Below are 19,180 nucleotides of genomic sequence, written 5' to 3'. Positions count from 1 at the left end.
CACGTGGGCTGAAGGCTGCCTTCACGTTTTGACCATGTCGTTTTTCTCACTTGCACGTCCCGTGAGAGAACACATGACAATTTTGGTTCACTCCTGGTTGGAGGCGTAAATATTCATGTAGCGCCGCAGCGATCACGCAAGGGGGAACCCTTGGGGTTAATTGATTTTCACAACTGTTAATTTTCGTCACCATCTCTTAAGTGGACAATTGACACGCTCCACACCCATATTATTTCCCCCATAAAAGGATCGGAAAATGACAGTTGTTACTGAAATAACTGCCAAGCCCACCGCGAAACAGCCAATCACGATTCATTGACGTAAGGATCTATTTTTAGTATCACGTGTTCTAAATTGACCAATTAGAACCGAGCTTATAGTAAGCAAGATGGAAGGTTATGTGTGAGATGAAAGTTTTTTAACGAAAGAAGTTTGAGCTCGCTTTAGCAAGGTTTCCTCGTTAGCTCGTCCTCTAGGCCTTCAATCCTAGCTTCATTTCAATCTCGATTATCAAGGCTTTCAAATGAGTGAATCAGGAGTGGATCTCGACTTTGATCTTCTAAGTCCTGACGACTTCGGTTCGCACGAAGAAGAAGTGTTCGATTTTTACACGATAAAGTCTAAAATTCCGGATCTTCCAAGGTAAGTCGAGCTTAAAGTGTACTAAGAACAAATTTCTTAGGATATTCTACAATACCAATTTACTATGCAAAATTTTAAGGTCGTGATTTCCTCGCTTCCTGCTCCAAAATTGAAATATTTTTTTAGCCCAAAGCGTAAAGGCCAGTCGCGCAATCAATCGAAACCAGCCAGTACATGAGATGAAATCAGCTGTAATCTACTGTTATTTAACACGCAAAGGAACTCACTGCGTCAGATAGTGACAATTTTGTGCAAGATCGTTCGAACTTTCAGAGAATTTATCAGTAACGCAGCTCGTCTGAGTATGCTCTCTGAAATGTGGTCGGGGGTCTTGTGTTTTATCATGTCGTGAACTTGCGTCTTTCATCCCATTGGTTTTAAAACCAACTCGTCCTGACATGAATTTATTTTTGGACATAACACGTGAAAAACATGAATACTTCTCAAGAAAACACGTATTACCCCCCTCTTCTGATCACGATCAATTTGTGTTCATTTTTTCCGAGTTTAAAGGTGTAATGGATCGGAAAATTGTATACGTTGCAACTCTTACGTTTCTCGTCGCTCAACGGAGCGTTATTCCTTTGGATAAATGCAATTTTCCTCCCTGTTGAAACAGAAATTTTTACAGTGCTTTTATTGTTCAAAGTTTGAACAGAATATTCTTTGTCTTGTACAAAGGAAAATGGTTTGATTCGACAACTTGCTGTTAGTTGCGGTAGTGAATTTTCTTGTGCTTTTTCGCTCTTTCGTTTTCAGTTTCGATTATTTCATTGCGTAGCACCATTGTGCTTGTAAGCAGTTTGTTTTAGTTTTGCTTGCCCTGATCGTATTACATTTAACTCGCCCTGCTTGCTTCTTAGGCAAAATAAAACAAGTATATCTTGGGTAAATGACTGTAGCTGTTCTTTTAAGCACGTGTGATTGTTTTGAAGCTTTCCTCAAAGCGTTTTCAGTTTTTAAACAGTGGGATAAACGAGTGTTTTGTTTTCATTCTCTACTTTTGACAGATTATTTTCATGTGACTTTCACGTTATTGTGCAAGATACAAAAGACCAATTGTTCTGGCAGCAAACTGAATTTTCTTGCATGTCAAATTCCTGCTAAATTTTTGCATTGGGAATCCTAAATTTCGTTTGGACAATTTCGCTTCCTTTTGGCTTCTGTATGAGAGATTTTTTAGATTCGGGAAATTTTTGTACAAATTTTTGATTTCACAAGCACTAGTTTATTAGTTTCAGCAGACCTTTACCGAAACAAATGAAATTACTATGAATGAATTGATTTTCTCAGTTGATCATCTCTTGATTCTCTCTTCTCATCCCAGATATATAATGACAGCCATAGAATTATTGAAACAGACTGAAATGTTAAGTTGAAATTTCGGTTGTCATTACTGAAGCCTTTGCAGGAAGAAATGTTACCTGTGAATTACAGATTTTTTTTGTGTGTTAAAGTTTTTTTTTTGTAAATTCTTTCGTGATCGGTAAAATCTGTTGAGATCTTCAAAAAATTCACAGATAGTGAACTAAAAATAGGGAGAGTAATTCACATAGCATAAATTTCCATGAAACATTGATGCAAGATCACTGTCAAATAGTTGTGAGTAGGGAAGGGGGGAGCCTGTGAACTGTTTCATACCCTGCTCAATCCACCCACGATAATGATATAAGTAGAGCCCCTCCCCCTCCCTTCCCCTCCCTCCCCCTTTCTCATCATGCCTGCCATAACACAGGGATAAGTTATTAGTATTAAAATTATTGACTGTCAGTTAATCAGGTTTTATCTTATAGAAGGGGATACCTCTAATTGAGACTGACTGGCATGGCTGCCATTGCTTGTCTTAATTAAGGTATTCCTACTCCATCCTACATGGAATACCAGGTCCTTTTGGGTTATCTTCCAGTATTTTCTTAGGTTTCCTTGACAATTTGCTATTACCCATGGATACCTCCTGGTGAAATCCTTTCAAAGTGAACTGTCTTGTCCTAGAACACAACTTATTGCCCTTGCTATGTCCTGAACCTGGACTGTTGAATCCAAAGTCCTTAGCAAAGACTACTACACTGTCTTTGTGGCCTATTCCAATGAATGATTTACTTATTAAAGTCCAGTGCTGGTTTATAATTCAACAAGAAATCCTCTTTGACATGTGCTACAATAACACCTGATCAGTGTGTGAGAGGAAGCACATGATTTTTATGTGACATTCTGAGAAATTAAACCTTTGGTGTGTTCTGAGAAACCCTAAGTGTTTTCTGACTAGTGTACTTATCACTACAACTTAGTAGGCCAATCTTAAAAGATTTTTCTCAATGGTTAAATCAATGAGCAACCGCCCTGAGTTAAAAAAACAGAATTCCTACCAGACTGATGCAGGGGTTATCAGAGAGCCTGTCACTTTCAGAGGTAGAAGGATCCAAAAATTGCGGTCAGTTCTCTCTGTGAATTCTACTAATAGATCTGCTAGAATTATCCCAATGTACCTCCGAGCTATGGATATGCGAAGACGAGACGATAGGTATCTGAAGCAATTTGTTTTTGTTGTTAGCACTTCAGGAAATGGCTTAGCTTAGAATTTTTCAAAGGTCTTTTCTCCCCAAGCAAGCAATTGTTACTAAGTAGTTGCACAATAGTTCAGATTAGGGTTTTTATTGAATAATGTTGTTATTTACGAATGTGTAGACCTCTAGTAGGTGGTTGCCTACCATATAGATGTTTCTAGTTGTCGAAAAATGCGAAAATTCCTAAAGCTTGCCTGTATAGGCCATCAGTATGAGTACTATTTATGGTTGAGTGTTGTTGCCATCTTTATGAGGTAGTGAAACTATCTCTTCATGTTATTGAGAGCTTCACTGCAAGTGAAGCATGTGACATCGTTATGCCCTTATGTGCCCTTTTGCTCTACATAATTAACCCAAATACAGGTCATTAAAAAAAAAATGTTGACCACGTACTTAATTGTCAGAAATTTTATGTTCTGTGCAGCTAACTCATGTAAAAATCTGTTTTTGGTGTTGAATACTTTCCATACAGCAACTTTTTTGTATTGATCTCCTAAAAAAGAAGTAAGGATCGTCATTAGCCTTCATGCAGTGTGCATGTATGTTTTGTGAACTATGTTGTAACTCTGCTGAAATGGCCAGTGCTTTCTGAGGCCAGATTTCCCTAGAGTCAAATTAAAATCATGGCACGGTACAACAAAGACAGAAAGTCATCATTTTTTATTTATATGAAAATCAGTTGGTTGAAATATTCCAAGATATATATTTATGTGTAGCATCAATGGCATTTTCGTTTGTTCTATAATATATTAAGATCTCTAGCACTTGTCCTTCAACAAAGTTATAGCGCAGCAGTCTGACAAACTTAAGTTCTACACTGTATGGCTTCCAGCTGAAATGAGTTTGATTGCTTTTAATTACCATTTGCAATCAATTTTTGTGCCATAAAGGTTAATACTAGTTTCACTTCTGTTTTCCCATTTTTGCTAATCTTCAACACCCTAACAATAGCATCTTAATTCTTCACACTTTTCCTTATACATTTCCTTTGGTACTGACAAGGAGGATTTGTTTAACAATGAAAGCTTCCAAGGCTGGTGATCATTTCCTTTTATCTCTTGGTGGTAAAGGATTGTCTGAACAGTATAACTGTAAGGAGAAATTGGATGCTTGTCACTGTGAGAGTAAGAAGGGTTAAGAAAGCAGATTCACCAAAAAAAAAGAAAACTTGCTTTGAACAAATGTGTTATGTCTTTATGCATAAGAAATTCAGAATGCTCAATCTTGTGATCTTCATTTCTTAAGTTTGTCTATAAACCAAGGCCAGTCTGTCTCACATAAAGCTACATGCACATCTCTACAAAATTTTGCACTCTGATAGACTATCATTTTCACATCATTCATCAAATGAAGGGAAGTAAAACTCTCTATGAAACTCACCTTTTGTTAACTATCACTACAGAAGGAGCCAGTTGTTTATCATCTTGCTGGTCACTAGAAATGTTGTCAACCTAGAAACTCGTTATGCCTTTTAACTTGTTTTCCTGTTAGCTTTTTTGGACATGCCCATTAAAGGAGATCAAATAAATTGACTTGAGGGGATTCCTCTTCATCCATAGCACTCCCTTCAGAGAAATCAAATTACACTCTGCTAAATGTCACATTCCTGTAGTTCCTGTGAAAAATCCTTTGTGACAAGAGGTGGGGTGGTGTTGTCTCATATATCAACAAAGAGGAAGGGTGTGGAGGCCTTATATGGCATTACTGACTTGCGTTACCAACAGAAAATTAGCATTATTTTACATGTGGGGTCAAATATTTTTTTATAATATGACACCTTTACCCTACATAGGAAATGTTTATACAATGGTTATGTGACTCTATGGTTTCCATCTATTTTTAGATCATTGTTTCAAAAGCATTAAAAGTAATGCTCTGTGCAGTTGTGGTTCAGTTTAACTAGACACTTGACAGAAGAAGTAATTTATCCATTCAACATTATTTCATCTTCATATTTATTTAACATATTTATACTCAAGGAGTAATATGCTAGGCATGACTACAGATTTTGTCACAAGCCATTTTATGGGAGGTTATCCACAGACAGAGGAACCACTGAAGTGGATTTTAACAAATAATTATTCCAATTCTCACAACCACAGTGACGTCTCATCAGCCCTTGGGTTGCTGTTAGATCGCAAGGATCCAATCAAGAACATGTCAACCCCTATAACACGGACAAATTTCAAACAACAGCTGCAGCGTCAGCAGCTGGAGCAACAAGATCAGCTGTTTCAGAAGCAGGGGCCTGATTTGAAAGCACACTCACAAAGCATAGCAGTTCCCAGGACAGCATCTCCAACAACATTGCCGCCAGATGTTCCAACCAGTGTGCTACAGGTAGGAAGCAAACTTCAATTTTTTGAGCCTCCTATCAGAAAACAAAGACAACATGCAGTGCCTCAGGAAAAATAAAAGTAACTTGAACTTATATTCAGTTGCATCAACATAAAACAAAACTCTTTGATAAAAATGAAGAGAACTTATTTGATTAATGCATGTGTTTAATTCTTGTTTGCAATGAGCTCAGTTTTATGCAACTGGATTAAGTTTCCCTTACCGAAATAAACAGGAAAATAAGTTCCCTAAGTCATAATAATCTTGCATCATTAACATGAACACTTCCTTCTAATAGTGGACTTTGCACAGTGTTTTTCCTGTTAAACTCTAATTGATTTAAAATATGGCTGGTGGTTTAACCCCAAAGGAAGCTATTTTCATGGCACAGGATGTATTTTGTGGATTGCATACTGCTTATACAGGAAGCCTCTTTCCATTTTCTTATTAATTTTTTTATAACTCTCATACTTGTGTAGTCATGCAAGTACATAGTTCATATTGTTTCAGGTGCCCAAGATTTTCACATGCACAATTGTTATAGAAGGTTTATTCTTTGATCATTGTGTTGTTGTCTACATATATATAAATTCATTGACCTCTAAAAACACCCCTAAATTGCAAAGCTTTGTTTGAGATGTAAACACCTGTACTTGTTTTCCTGAATTGTTGAGTCGTGTAGAAACATGAGAGGGTAATCAAGGTGGAAAACAAAATAGGAGAAGCTATGATTTGCCTGGGCACACAGAGATAATTATGTTAGAGGGATTAAAGTGTAAAGTCCGTTTTGAATATTTGTTTGCAGTCACATGAGTTTAAAAATTAGTATGTGTAGTTTTTGTATGAATATGTAGCCTGGATTATAAATTTATTCATTCAAATACAGTGAAGAGTCCAAAGATTAGAGCTGGATTTACACGTGTATCTTATAAACCTGATATTTACTGAAGCTTGACCTTTGGTGACCCTTGTGTCTGCGCTTTTCCTTTTAGGGAGGTGGATTTCATAGGGACAATTCAAACAGCCTTTTTTTTAGAATAGGTTGTTAAGAACTGTTGTGTTCATGAAATTCTTGTTCAATTGATTTAAAGGGAGGGAGGTAACAAGTAACTATATTCAAAGAGCTCTAGGTTGTTTCAAGAATACCTTTGCATTGCAATGCTTATTTTTGGTATTCTGTTACAATTGTGTCAAGAGCAATGATAACATTGAAAAGATTCTCGGAAAGTATGAATGAAACGTGTTAAACAACCTTGGTGTCTTCATTGCAGGTCAAAACACAGTTGGAAAATCCGACTCGCTATTTCATTGCACAAAAACAGAAGAGGCAAGTGAAAGAATATCTTAAGAATCAGGGATCACCGTCTTCCACTGGAGAGTTGACGATTGTTAGCAGTGCAAGCCAGCCCACCCTCAATGCAATTAATCAACAAGCTGTGGCTGCCTTATCTGCAAGTCGACTCATGGGACAACCGGAGAGTCCAATGGCTGTTATGAGTGGGGATGGAAACCATCCTAGCGAAGTGAGTGATTATAGAGATATTTAGATAAGTTTTTGATAAAGACAATCTGGTTTTTGTTTTATCTTTTTTCTCTTCCTGTAAGAAAAGGATTGCATAACTGAAAATTGACCCATCACTCTGAAGTCCTCCTGTTTTCAAAATTAAATAAAGGGTTTTTAAATACCCTTACAGATGATATAATGATAATAGTAATTTAAAGGTTTGCAGTAATGTCTAGTTTTTTCCATGCTAATTATGTTATTTACCTTTTTCCCCCTAAAGGTTGATAATTTGCTGGAAGACATTATAAGGTGTGTACGAATGCTGTTTTTAGTCTTATTACCAGAGAAAACATTGACTTGACCTACATTAAATCTATAAATTCTGTAGGAAATATGTGTATCTTAAAATTTTCATGATCATTATTGAGTAAGTTTTTAACAAGGAATTGAAGAAATTAATATTTTGACCTTTTTATTGCAGTCTGGAATCAAATCCTGTTGAAGATGGTCTGCCATGGGACCCAAGTCTCCAGTTAGGCTCAGTAAGTAACAAATAACTTCTTGAACTCATAGTACATTTGCCTATGTAAAGTTAGATTTTGCTGTCAATTTTTTCCACCCAGATGAAATTTTGATATCTAATGTTTGCCTCTCTGTCTCCCTCAGGTTCCTCAGGTTGCAACAGGCAATGTGTTTGATTTGTACAATGGTCTGACAATGAACACCATGGTGAGATATTATTACTATGACAAAAATGAGTTATTTCAACTATTTTAGATTATTATTTTGTAAATTTGGTTGCTCATACGTAAAACAAAGGGATTATATGAAGGGTTCAGTAAAGTCCATTTTATAGTTTTGTGTTCACATGTAGTTGTGAATCCATTTGTAGGAGTAAGCTCAGAAAATAAATGTACTTCTTTCTTTTCTTTGTAGATCCAGGCCCCTGCTGCATCATCTTGCCCTGCAATGATAAAGCAAGAGCCACAAGGTGAGATTTGAATAGGTGACTAATGGAATTAGGACTTAAGATCTGGTTTATGTACAGACATAGCAACAGATGTTCAGTTTTCTCAGTGGTATCTTAGTATTTTAGCCTTAAACTCCCATGAGTGACCAAGACAGAATTTATCCATACCATATCAATAAAATATCAAGGAGACAAGTGATAAGAATAAAAGTAAAATATTTAAATTGAAGGACAAATCTTAAGTTGTATTTTTGAAATTTTTTCTCCAGATTCAGTTCTTGACCCAAATTTTGCTAAAGACAGGCAGAAGAAAGACAACCACAATATGAGTGAGAATTTTTTTATTTATTCTGCTATCTTCAAGACTCTCATCTTAACTTTCACTGTGATGTACTTTCAATACTTAACATTATTTTGTTAGTTATTTACCTTGACATCACAAGCACTATTTTTATTTTGTTGAAAAGTAGGTCCGTGTCTAATAATGTTATCACTTTATGTGTTTTCTACAGTTGAAAGAAGAAGAAGATTCAATATCAATGACAGAATAAAAGAACTGGGAACTCTTCTTCCAAAGCAAGATTCGTAAGTAGAGTTCAATCCTTGGATTCTTTGTGTAGTTATTGTCGTCCTTTGAGAGCAGTCCAAAATTGGTTTAGAAGTTGCTCTCACTCTGATAGATGGTTCCAAGTTTGCTTTTGTTTAGTTTTTATCGATACATTGGCTGGTTAGGAGAACATGTTTCAGTCTCACTTTTGCAACAAATTCTTAATATCTTTCTCAGTGTCTTAATTCTTCATTAAATATTTTCTTTTTTTTTGCCTCTTTGTTAGTAGTGATGTGAGGCAAAACAAGGGAACCATTCTCAAGGCTTCTGTGGATTATATAAGGAAGTTAAAGCGAGAGCAAGATCGCATGAGGCTGCTTGAGGAAGAAAAGAAGAACACAGAGGAAATCAACAGAAGACTTTTGCTCCGAGTTCAGGTATAGTAATGCTACAGATAAAAGTGTTGGTTCAAATTTTCTACATGTAGAAGGGGTAGAGAAGAGTGGAATAAGCCAACATCAACATTGTTGTGGTCAGGTATCCCAAATTAAGTTTTTCCTTGAAGGGGCTTGTAATGCCAAGCGTCTGACAAGAAACTCAGATTTTAACATTGTCACATGCTCATTTTAACAATGTTTCCTTAGCTGTATAAAGTGTAGGAGAATGTGATCGCTATGGACTCGAAACTGATTCAGTTCAGGCTGGGGTATTTACAAGTTCTGTTTTGTGAATTTTCAGGAGTTGGAGATGCATGCTCGGGCACATGGCATTCCCACCACCCCTCTTACTTCTGACACAACCACAGCACTGTTATCCTCCATTTTAACAGTAAAACCTTCAGGCGAGGGAGTGAAAATTAAGCAAGAACCTGTGGACAGTGGTTGTTTATCCAATTCATGCGGCCATGAAAACCAAGAAGCAATGGAAGACTACTCATTGCCCTCTTCATGTAACCCAAGCCCTCGCTCAAACAGTATGGATGATGATATGACTGATTGAGCTGGCAAATATTCTCTCTGCAATAAATGGACATGCTTATCTGAAATGCAAAGGGCAGAAGGTCAGCACGCCTGTGTTTTATTATATGACCTCTTTCTTAAGGCCTTGAGGAGTTCAGAAAGTTGTCGAGACGGTTCTTTAGCAAGAAGATATAACATCATGCAGCCCTGCAGATGTCCGAGATAAAGATATGCAAGTGTGATCCAATTGAACATCATCCCAGTAGCTACGGTATCAGTTAGCAACAAATTAGTCCAAGATGTTGACAAGTAACCACAAGATGTCGCTGAGAAGAGAACTTAAGTATCTTAAGGACATCTCTATCTTTACAGCCACTTGATAGTCTTGGTGTCTATACTAAAGCTTCAGCAGCAGATTAGTCCAAGATGTTGACAAGTATCCACAAGATGTCACTGAGAAGAGAACTTAGTATTCTTAAGGACATCTCTATCTTTACAGCCACTTGATATTCTTGGTGTGTCTATACTAAAGCTTTGTCCATTGCTAGGCAGGAAGGGGAGGGGGGGGAGAAGGCTTTCAGTGAGTTCGGCAGAGTGGTCCTATTAAATAAATGGACCTCTTTGGACCATTTCATGGGCCATCCTTGGCTTGTAAAATTCTTGGGGCTAATTTTGATGAAACCTTGTTATTTGCAACTTATGTGGTGGTGATTAAATTGCTTATTCTTTTCATTTCCTGTGCACTGGAAACAAAAGGTAGCAGACTTTTGAAAATGTTTTAAAACAGGACAGTAGTGCCAGACTTGTACTTTTGGTCTGATATTCAGGCAATAATGTTTGTGATACATGTTAGCCACCTGCAACTAAATGGTACCATCAAAATTTTCCCTGAGAATTTTGCATATTTATGTTTGAAATAATTGACATCACTTCATTATGTTACTTACTGGTTACCCGCACCATCACAAGGCAGGGCTCTTATGTGTGTTTCTGTGTTCAGTAATGATCAAACTTAAAATTCTCCAACATACATTCATAATAAAATTATATGAAGGAAAAAAAAGTAGTCTTACTGTGAAGCAGTTGTCAGAGTTTCACATCCAAAAAAATTTTCTTAAGATGCTTAAACATGTTAGTGAATGGCAGTGTTTTGAAGGTCCATTTTAATTCATGTCGTTTTATCTTGCATATATTCAGTATTTTAGCTGGGATTTTTTTGTTTACTTACATATTTAGGACAAGGAATTAGTTTTTCAAAGCTCTAGATTGTTGACCCAGAAGTTCCAGTTGCAGTGAACAATTTCCTACTTTAAATTCTCACAACATTTTTGTAGATAATTCCTTGAATGATGACCAATTAAAATCAGCTGGTTTTCGAGATTGACTGAAAGATTCTTTGGTTTTTATCAAACATGTTCTGTATGTGTTCAGAACACTGTTTGGTCACTCCAGTTCTTAATTTTGCTTTGGAGCATTAAAACAGGAAATTCTTTAGGGGCATGAGTGTTTTCTACCCATTTTTAGTTTGGAACAAAATTGATTCGAATTGGAAAGTGTTTATTAACTTAAGAGTGAAGTGTGTAGTATTTTTTTTTAATTTTATGTAGAGCTAAATCCTCACAACCTGAGCAATGTAAAATGTTTGAGAAAGAGTGAGGAGATTTTCTATTTCAGCGTAGGAACTTACGCTGGTTAACCAAACACTGTACATACTTGCTTTTTGGCAAAGCTGCAGTTTTATACGAAAGGGGCTTTGAATGTTTTGTTTTTCTCTTTTTCTGTTTTACATGACTATACATGCATGATAGTTGGAGAAATCAGATCATGCCCGTTTTCTTTAAATCGTTCACAGGTGTTTTAAATAATCACTCGCTGCATCTGTCAACAGGGTCAAATGCTAAATGATAATAGTCTTGAATTGCCATCTCAGCACTATTAGAGAGAAATTGAGGACAGTCTATATTTAGTGATTTTTAGGGATGTGCTTGTGGGGCAAGATATATAGTTTATTTGGATAGCATTTTAAATATTTAAATACAAAATGGTAGTTAAAAGTTTTTATCGAAAGGAATTAATTTGAGCACTTGTGTTGGCCAAATTGGTTGAAGTTGTTTGGCTTTATAGTGCAAGACGTGAGTCAAAAAAGGAATACAATGAAAAGATAAGTGTAAAAGTAAACAAAGGAGAAAAAAAAAACAAAATAAAAATTTGTGTTCTACGTAGATTTAGTCTATTTTTTTTTTATGGTGGAGTTTTGGGCGGGGGGGGGGGTAACAAAGTGTAATCTAAGAGGAGGGAGGTTAATCAGGCATAACAGACATGAACAGGAAGGCAGGAGTAGGGGAGACGCAAAACACGACCCAGACGGGGTACCGAGTAAAGAGTGGATTAAGGTCACTTTTTATTTCTTTCATATCACTCACCAAATATAATCTTGAGAAAAGTTCCCTTACGTCTATAGGGAATTCCCATTCTTTAAAGTTGGGTTTCTTTGCAAGTAACTTGCTTCAGAGAAAAAGGCGGGTCAGGTCCGAAATGTGCGAGCTGTGCATTTTAAAGACCCTCTGTCCATGACTGATCACTCTATTGCACAGTCCATTCTGCAACCGTTTATTCATAGTCGTCAGCGTACGGAACACTGCAGAGAGGCTTTTTCTCGGTAAAACTCAAATTGGTGAAACAATTGTCACTGAACCGTGAGAGATCTGGAAGTAACCTGTTCATAATGGTGTGGGAGGGGAGGGTGAGGATTTTGGATAATTTAGTTTAAGGTTTTGCGAATCTGACTTTTAAAGATCAGACCAAATGAGTGATTCTCCATACTCCATTACAGACCCAATAAGTTGGCACTATGAAATGTTTATCTTTCATTTTATTCTTGATCATTAAACTAGTACAATCTTTAGTTTTTTCTTTTTAACTTTTATTTGTCAAAGACGTGTTGTATTTTGCACCCCATTTGAAAGATGATTTAAAATTTAGTAACTATTGCAATGTAGGATATACTTGTAAACCTTGTGATACATGCTTGGCGGGTATCGTGGTAAAATTATGTTTTAGTTGATCCGATCTCGCTTCCTATTGATTGAAGAAAACTTAACCATGACATTGATTGGTTAGACGAGATTCTCGCTGCCTATTGGTTGTAGAAAAGTTAACCTTGGCAATGATTGGTTAGACGAGATTTTCGCTTCCTGTTGTCTGTAGAAAACTTAACCTGGCACTGATTGTTTAAACGAGATTCTCGCTTCCTATTGGTTATAAAAACGAAACTTCCGCTCTTCAAAACTCTAAACTTTTTTTCCTTTTTTTGTAACCATATTATTTAAAGAACCTAGCCATAGATGATGTTGCTCACATGCAGTAGGATAAAATACAAAGTTATGCACATAAATGATTTCTATATATTTACAGTCATTATTCAAAGTTATTCTTGCGAAAAAAAACTTAGCTTTCGGAAGAAAGCTTCGCCTTCATGAAATAAAGCATTGAATTTCTATTTCAGAAGGATAGCTATCTAATACAAACAGCGAAACTTATTTTTGCGGACTAATCTACAGAACCAAGAGCTTAAAAAAATTTAAAAAAAGAAGTTCAGATAAATTTTCAAGTTAATGTCAATATAGTTATTTAACACTTAAACCCATAGTGAAGTAGCCACTCGCATTTTCCCGCGCTTCAGACAAACTTCCTGTTCAACCTTGAGTTCTTATTGGCTATATGAGATATTTTCCGTCGCTCTAAATGGCTACATCTTTTTATCGCAACCCTTGACTTTTCTGACGAGCTTTACCTTACCTCTTCTTTACATCTCATCTATTTCGCGATTTCATAACCTTCATACTGCCTGAATACTGATCAAATATTGAATTTTTTGCTTCTATCATCTAGTCCTCAATACAGCCGGGTCGAGGGAGAATAGCAGCTTCAAAATCTCTTCTTTTTTGCCCTGTTGACTGGAATTGTGCGTCAAATGTCTCCTGTGAACTAATAATGTGAGTTGAACGCGTTCTTCATTCGTAAGTTCTTGTTAAGTTAATGTCATATTTTCTCGGCACGCAGACATCTTTACTACGATCCACACGGCTCGCAACCACAGGAGGACTTGAACCACTTTTGTCTGTCGAAGGTTTGATAAACACTGCATCGGTAGAATTTATTGAAGGATCGGCGTCGAAGTAATTGAACGGCCGAAGAAAGAACCTGGCCGTGTTCGTAGGCGTCGCAGCGTTCGGGATATCTTCGGAGCTCGGAATTTGGATACATCCAATAGAAACCCAAGCGACGAGATCTTTATCGGTAATGCCATTGTTGTCGTCAATGAACTTTTCGAAGTCAACGATGGGCGAGGTGGGGCTGTTCTGATTGTACACAGAGCTACTCTTTAGCTCGGTATCTTTAGAGAGGGTAACAGCAAGTGGATAATTCGACCACGGCGCCATCTTGGTGTAACGATATTCCTTCGGAAGAATTTGTTTCACGGCTGATATCGGTATAACAAGATATCCTCTTCTTACGCCAAACTTGTTTTTTTCATTACTGTGAACATTATAAAAAGTCGGCTTTTCGAAGTCAATGTTCTCAATCGCTGCATCAAGCTCCAGTTTTAGCTGTTCTCGGCGGAATACCATTAGATTTTCTCTTAGCGGCTGATGCCATTTATTTAATTTGTCTTCTTTGCTGATCGAGATTTTCTCAAAATAATTGGAGGTACCATAGACATCAAGATCAATTTTGTAATGGAATATGTAATTGTGTAAGTTTCCTAGCAGTTTGCTCTCGATATCTTCCCCATATGGGTCATCGAGGCTTGTTTGGCCGTTCTCTGTTTTTATGTAGCCGGTGGGTGTCGATTTTACCTCCACAACGCCATTCTGATAGAACACAAAATCGAAGACGTTGTCATAACCGCGCAAAGTGGCAATGGTGCGAATTACTAACACATGACTGGTTATTCCTTCATAAAATCTGAATCGTTTTCCATTCGCTTCAAAGTGGCGCCTTAGAGGAATACCGCTGTCCATTTCAAAAACGCACACCGCATTCCTGACTACTTCCGGTTCGTTGGTGTCCACGAAATGCAGCGTGTCGAAAAACTTGGATGTCTCTGGACAGTCGATGCCGGCCACTAGTTCTAAAGATCTTCTACCCATTGTCCATCCACCATACACAAAATTGGCAACCCTAAAGTATGGGGAGTAGCCAGTGTAAAATGAAATGGCTTCCTGTAAGCTGAGTTCGTAGATTATTCTTTTGTCTTTGAATCGAATGTCGTAGAGTTGAGGACCTGAAACTGAATCCATTCGAAAGTCGAAGGTCCAACTCATGTACTTAATATGGTGACCGCTGACAGCAAATCTTTTCCCATCAGGCTCAAACATCCTCGGGGCTCGCCTGGAACTCTGGGATTGGGGGATTCCACGATTTTCGTATGATGAAAATAAAGGTGGTTTTGGCGCGGGGATGAACGATTTTTGAATACCTGACGGTTTGTTATAATGAAATAAAAGGTCATCGACGGTGTTGTATGCGTCTCCATTGTAATACACTTTGTCCACTTTCCATTTCGACACGTCCGCGCCAGCAAAATTTATGTAGAGTTGAAAATCGACTGGGTTCAGCGATTCCCCCTCTAGATCGCGAGTGAATTGCAGCCACGTTGTTCGTTCGTCCCTATTTTTACCAAAGGGTTCCTGTGGGTGAAATTTTAAGAGCCTGTTTGTACAGTTATTATAGCAGTATCCGTCATAACTTTCATTTAAAATCTTGAAAGCCTTGGTTGTGGCTTCTATAACAATCTTCTCTAAGGCTTTGTGTTGTACTTGATCATAAGGACGAACGTTGAACTCAAGAGGATTGCCGCGTTCTTCGTACGTCATTTCCTTGACGGTGCTGTTCGGCCATGTTACAATGTACTCTCGGACCACTGGTAGGTTGGAATCACCTTTGAAAACAACAACAAGCGCTCTTCTGGCAGGCCGCGGCCTTCCTTTCTCTAAGTAATCCAGGACTGCTTGTTTGGCAGGCGGGTACATCTGGATCATGAAAATATAGCTTTCATTCACGGATGCATTTTCAATCTTCTTTAGTTTCAATGAGGATTGTTTCAACATGAAATTCCTCGCAGCGATTAATTCTTCGCGGGAAAGTTCGTTAAAGATGTTTTGAGTCTTCGGTACTTCCCCAAATTCGAGGGTTTTTTCGGCGCACGAATTTGTTTCCGGGTTGTTTGGATATCTTTCTTTGTACTGAGTGAAATCTACCGCAATCACGACGAGAGCTATCAGCAAACCGACACACAATAAGACTAGAACGGTGACAGCAATTTTCCATTTGATGGGTACACCGACGCTTCCCTTCCCATTCATGGCTATCGAGAGAACATGAAATTAAGCCATAATAAAATCGACCTTGGAAAAACACGCGAAGCACCTCAGGGTGAAAATTAACTCACTTAGTGTCCCTGCTATATTGTAATCCAAAGGCATAAATCATTGGAACTTTCGCGGGTTGAAAAATAATCAGCGACTTGGTGTTTAAATATTCATGTTTTTTTGTTATGATCACCTTTTTCTTTGGACCATCTGTCAGTGATTCATTCACTACAAATTTGCATGTTATGTAAGAACACTTTGAAGAAACAACATCAAAACGTCTCCAAGATTTGTTGGAAACAACACAAGGTGTTTGACAAAGCATAAAATGAAAAGCGATAATTAAATCGCGTAAAAAATCAGATTCTTTTTCGGTCAACCACTCATTATTTATAGTTGTTAAAAACAAACTCAGAAAATGAAATACATTCTATAATTTACATTTCGTGCTATGATTCAACTTCGTGTGGCGTGAATATTAAGTTTCTTTTGTGCGAGCTGATTTTTAGTGCCACTAGCGGAAAATTTTCATCGTCTGAAGTATTGAGTATTAAGCTAAAGTAATCGTCATCTTTATTTGCAGTGAATATGTTTTGGGTATAATGAATAATTATTTGAATCGTGCTAGCCAGACTGTTGTACAATTTCGGTAACTACCTGTCAACCAGGGCAGAATATAAATAGTATTAAATGGGGTTGTGGTATTTGCTCCATGAAAAACAAACACTCTGGCTTGTATTAGACGAAAAAATATATGCCGAATCTGATTAAATTTTTGTTTTTTTTAATGTATGATGTGCGACTTTAGGCTATGGCTTAACTGAGTATGAAATTCGCCTCGCTTAGGTTCGATAACAAAACTTCTCTCAGCGGCTTCCATCAAAGCCTCGCGTTTTTTGTTTCCAATATTTTCTGTTTTGTTTCAGAACTTGAAATCCTTTCATAAGACGCATGACGCCCTAGACAACTTGAGTTTTTGAAATGCCTGGTCAAGTGTTATTAACGTAGAGAAGATGAAAAGGCGGCTTTGTATCAATTATGAAACATTTTATATTTCATGTTTTTGTATGTTGAGGTAATTTACGCCAGAACGGTGAACTGCGCGAGGATAACTGCCTCACAAGAATAAACTTTGTTTGTCAATCAACACCGAGTTATATCATGACATAAAATGGAATATTTATCGTTCAGAATATTTATTGGCAAACGCTCTATTTTTGTGTCGTTTTGAACAACAGTGCTCGCTTATTATATAGAGACCACTGGAAGTTCGAAACTCCTGGTTAAAAGCGACTGTTGAATTGTAAAAATCCTTTTTCGATGGAGGATGGAAGACGATTCGAGGGATACATTTGACAAGTCTACCTTGGCATGATGAAGACAGAACACGGCGGGTAAAAATTTAATGGGGCGAGATAAGACCACCTAGGGTGTCACGCGAACACAACGTGATTGACGGCCACGTTTCGTTACCAAGCAACTTTGGGAGTTAAAACCGTGGACTCGTGCTGATCTTTGCATGACAGGGCTGGGGGGCTCTGGGGCTGCCTCTTAGGTCGTGCTCATTCCCCCCGAGTCACGGCTCCCAGAGGATGCGCGTTAGGCGAAGACTCAGGAAAATTGATTGCTTCAGTGTGTCCATAGCCATAAAAAGTGCGCAAATAAGATCTGCTAATCTTTTCTTACGATAATGCTAAGGGAGATTACAATCTTATTTTTCATGAAAGGATTTCAATTTCACGGGTAATCCTCTGGTCTCTCTATTTTCCTCATGTCCGATACCGCTATCTTCTTTTGCTTTTGCTGTTCGTGTATTGAATCAGGAAAATCCTACAATATCTTAATTCATCTGACAAGCACATATCGCTAATTATTTCGCAGACGAAGACATGTTTTCAAATTTAAAATAGATATGAAAAATGAAAACCTTAACCAAGAAGAGTTGATAACAAAAGCGGAAAAATAAAACACGAAAAATGGAAGTGATATAATTTGAATAAGATGCAACAAAATTTTAGCAATTTTCGATTCGAAAGGGAAATCATTCTAGGGAAAAAAGTCATAAGTATAATCGAAATTTCATGGTTCTTTTCCTATCAACTTTGATTTGCCAAGTTGAAGTTTCTGACAGCTTCTAAGGCCATTGTTATCTTAACCGCCGCAGCGTTTCTGAAGCCTTACCGCCGCGCGTTTTAATTTTGTCGTTGTATAGTCATTGAGGCTCTTAAGCATATTCAAATCTATGTCCAACAAAGGTGAATGTTAGAAATACTGTTTTTAAAATACCATCTGAGGGACTGCCGAGGGAAGACAACACGTGCGCATAGGTGACCTCCATTTTAAAGTAGGGATAGGTTATGTCTCACAGAGACAAAGTTGATTAAAACTCTAAAAACACATGCATTTTACAAGGATTGAACCATCTTGAAATTCAAAGCAACTGCGTTTATCCCGAAAAAAAAAAAGGAGCAACCCAAAGCTCGTTAACTCACATTGCTTTGGAAAGAAGACCACTTGGAAATACTGGCTTTTGAAATTAACCCTGTTCTATCTTAAGCAACAGCTTTTTAATTTGATTTGCAATTGTATCGCTTTTGTTACCTAAAAGGAATCGCGCTTATCTTAGCGGCACGCGCGCAAGATCCGGTAATTTACGACACAAATCGAAATCTTTTCTTTTGTAAAGCAAAATCAAATAAAGTAGGCAAATGAAGCCTCTAACTTGGAAAGACCTGATTTTCAATTTCTACTTTTAGCTGCTCTTCGAAATTCGCTACGTTTCCTAAATCATTATGAAATAAATGGTGATATATCAGTGGCACTCTCCAGCTGATGAGTTTTTATATTCTCAAAGCTTGGTTGCAGTATGATGTCTTGCAATTTTAAGGAGAAGTTACTCTTTAATCACTCTGGGAGTCAAAAGTTTAAAAAGACTTAAGTCCATTGAATACTGAAGATAAGTCGCTAGGGTTTGTATTAAAACTGTAATTATTTCAATATGAAACGATCGATATAAAAAGGTAAGGGACGATTTCGTCGTTGACTTTACACAGCATAGACTCAGAAAAGTGTATTTAATTAATATTCTTGAAGAGGTCTTGCCACCTTGTCAAGAATAAACAAAACGACCAACAGACATGTAAACGCAGCTGACCAAACTTTGTGTGGAGAGCTTCTAGATCACCTGGCATTGATCCTCTAGTTTTCACATGCTCTGAAAAATGAAAAACAATACGTAGTACAGAAAATTAATGTTTTATTACGGGCCTGAACCTCCTCAAGT

At 37.4% G+C, this 19,180-nt stretch overlaps 2 protein-coding genes across 6 annotated transcripts; one reads left to right on the top strand and one right to left on the bottom strand.

Annotated features, from left to right (window-relative positions):
• Positions 1-374: 374 nt before the first annotated feature.
• Positions 375-10,903, top strand: LOC131773815 (microphthalmia-associated transcription factor-like). Of its 5 annotated transcripts, none has more exons than XM_059089771.2 (11): positions 375-642; positions 5,309-5,546; positions 6,815-7,066; positions 7,328-7,356; positions 7,529-7,589; positions 7,714-7,776; positions 7,984-8,038; positions 8,287-8,346; positions 8,530-8,602; positions 8,854-9,001; positions 9,303-10,903. In XM_059089771.2, exons 1-11 carry the CDS (start codon positions 524-526, stop codon positions 9,561-9,563), a joined length of 1,359 nt encoding a protein of 452 aa, XP_058945754.2. In that variant the 5' UTR covers positions 375-523; the 3' UTR covers positions 9,564-10,903. The 5 variants fall into 5 exon arrangements, with proteins under 5 accessions (XP_058945754.2, XP_058945752.2, XP_058945751.2 ...); XM_059089769.2 differs by having other exon boundaries at positions 376-642; positions 8,851-9,001; XM_059089768.2 differs by lacking the exon at positions 375-642 and adding an exon at positions 2,902-3,163.
• Positions 10,904-12,406: 1,503 nt separating this feature from the next.
• On the bottom strand, positions 12,407-16,050 carry LOC131773818 (diamine oxidase [copper-containing]-like). The gene is made up of 2 exons (XM_059089774.2): positions 15,978-16,050; positions 12,407-15,893 (listed from the first exon to the last, which is right to left on the bottom strand). Exons 1-2 carry the CDS (start codon positions 16,009-16,011, stop codon positions 13,537-13,539), a joined length of 2,391 nt encoding a protein of 796 aa, XP_058945757.2. The 5' UTR covers positions 16,012-16,050; the 3' UTR covers positions 12,407-13,536.
• Between the last annotated feature and the right edge of the window lie 3,130 nt (positions 16,051-19,180).

The sequence above is a fragment of the Pocillopora verrucosa genome, chromosome 14 (assembly GCF_036669915.1).
Source record: "Pocillopora verrucosa isolate sample1 chromosome 14, ASM3666991v2, whole genome shotgun sequence".
NCBI lineage: Eukaryota > Metazoa > Cnidaria > Anthozoa > Scleractinia > Pocilloporidae > Pocillopora > Pocillopora verrucosa.
The sequence above is the reverse complement of the archived record's forward strand: the minus strand, read 5'-3'. Positions and strand labels throughout refer to the sequence as shown.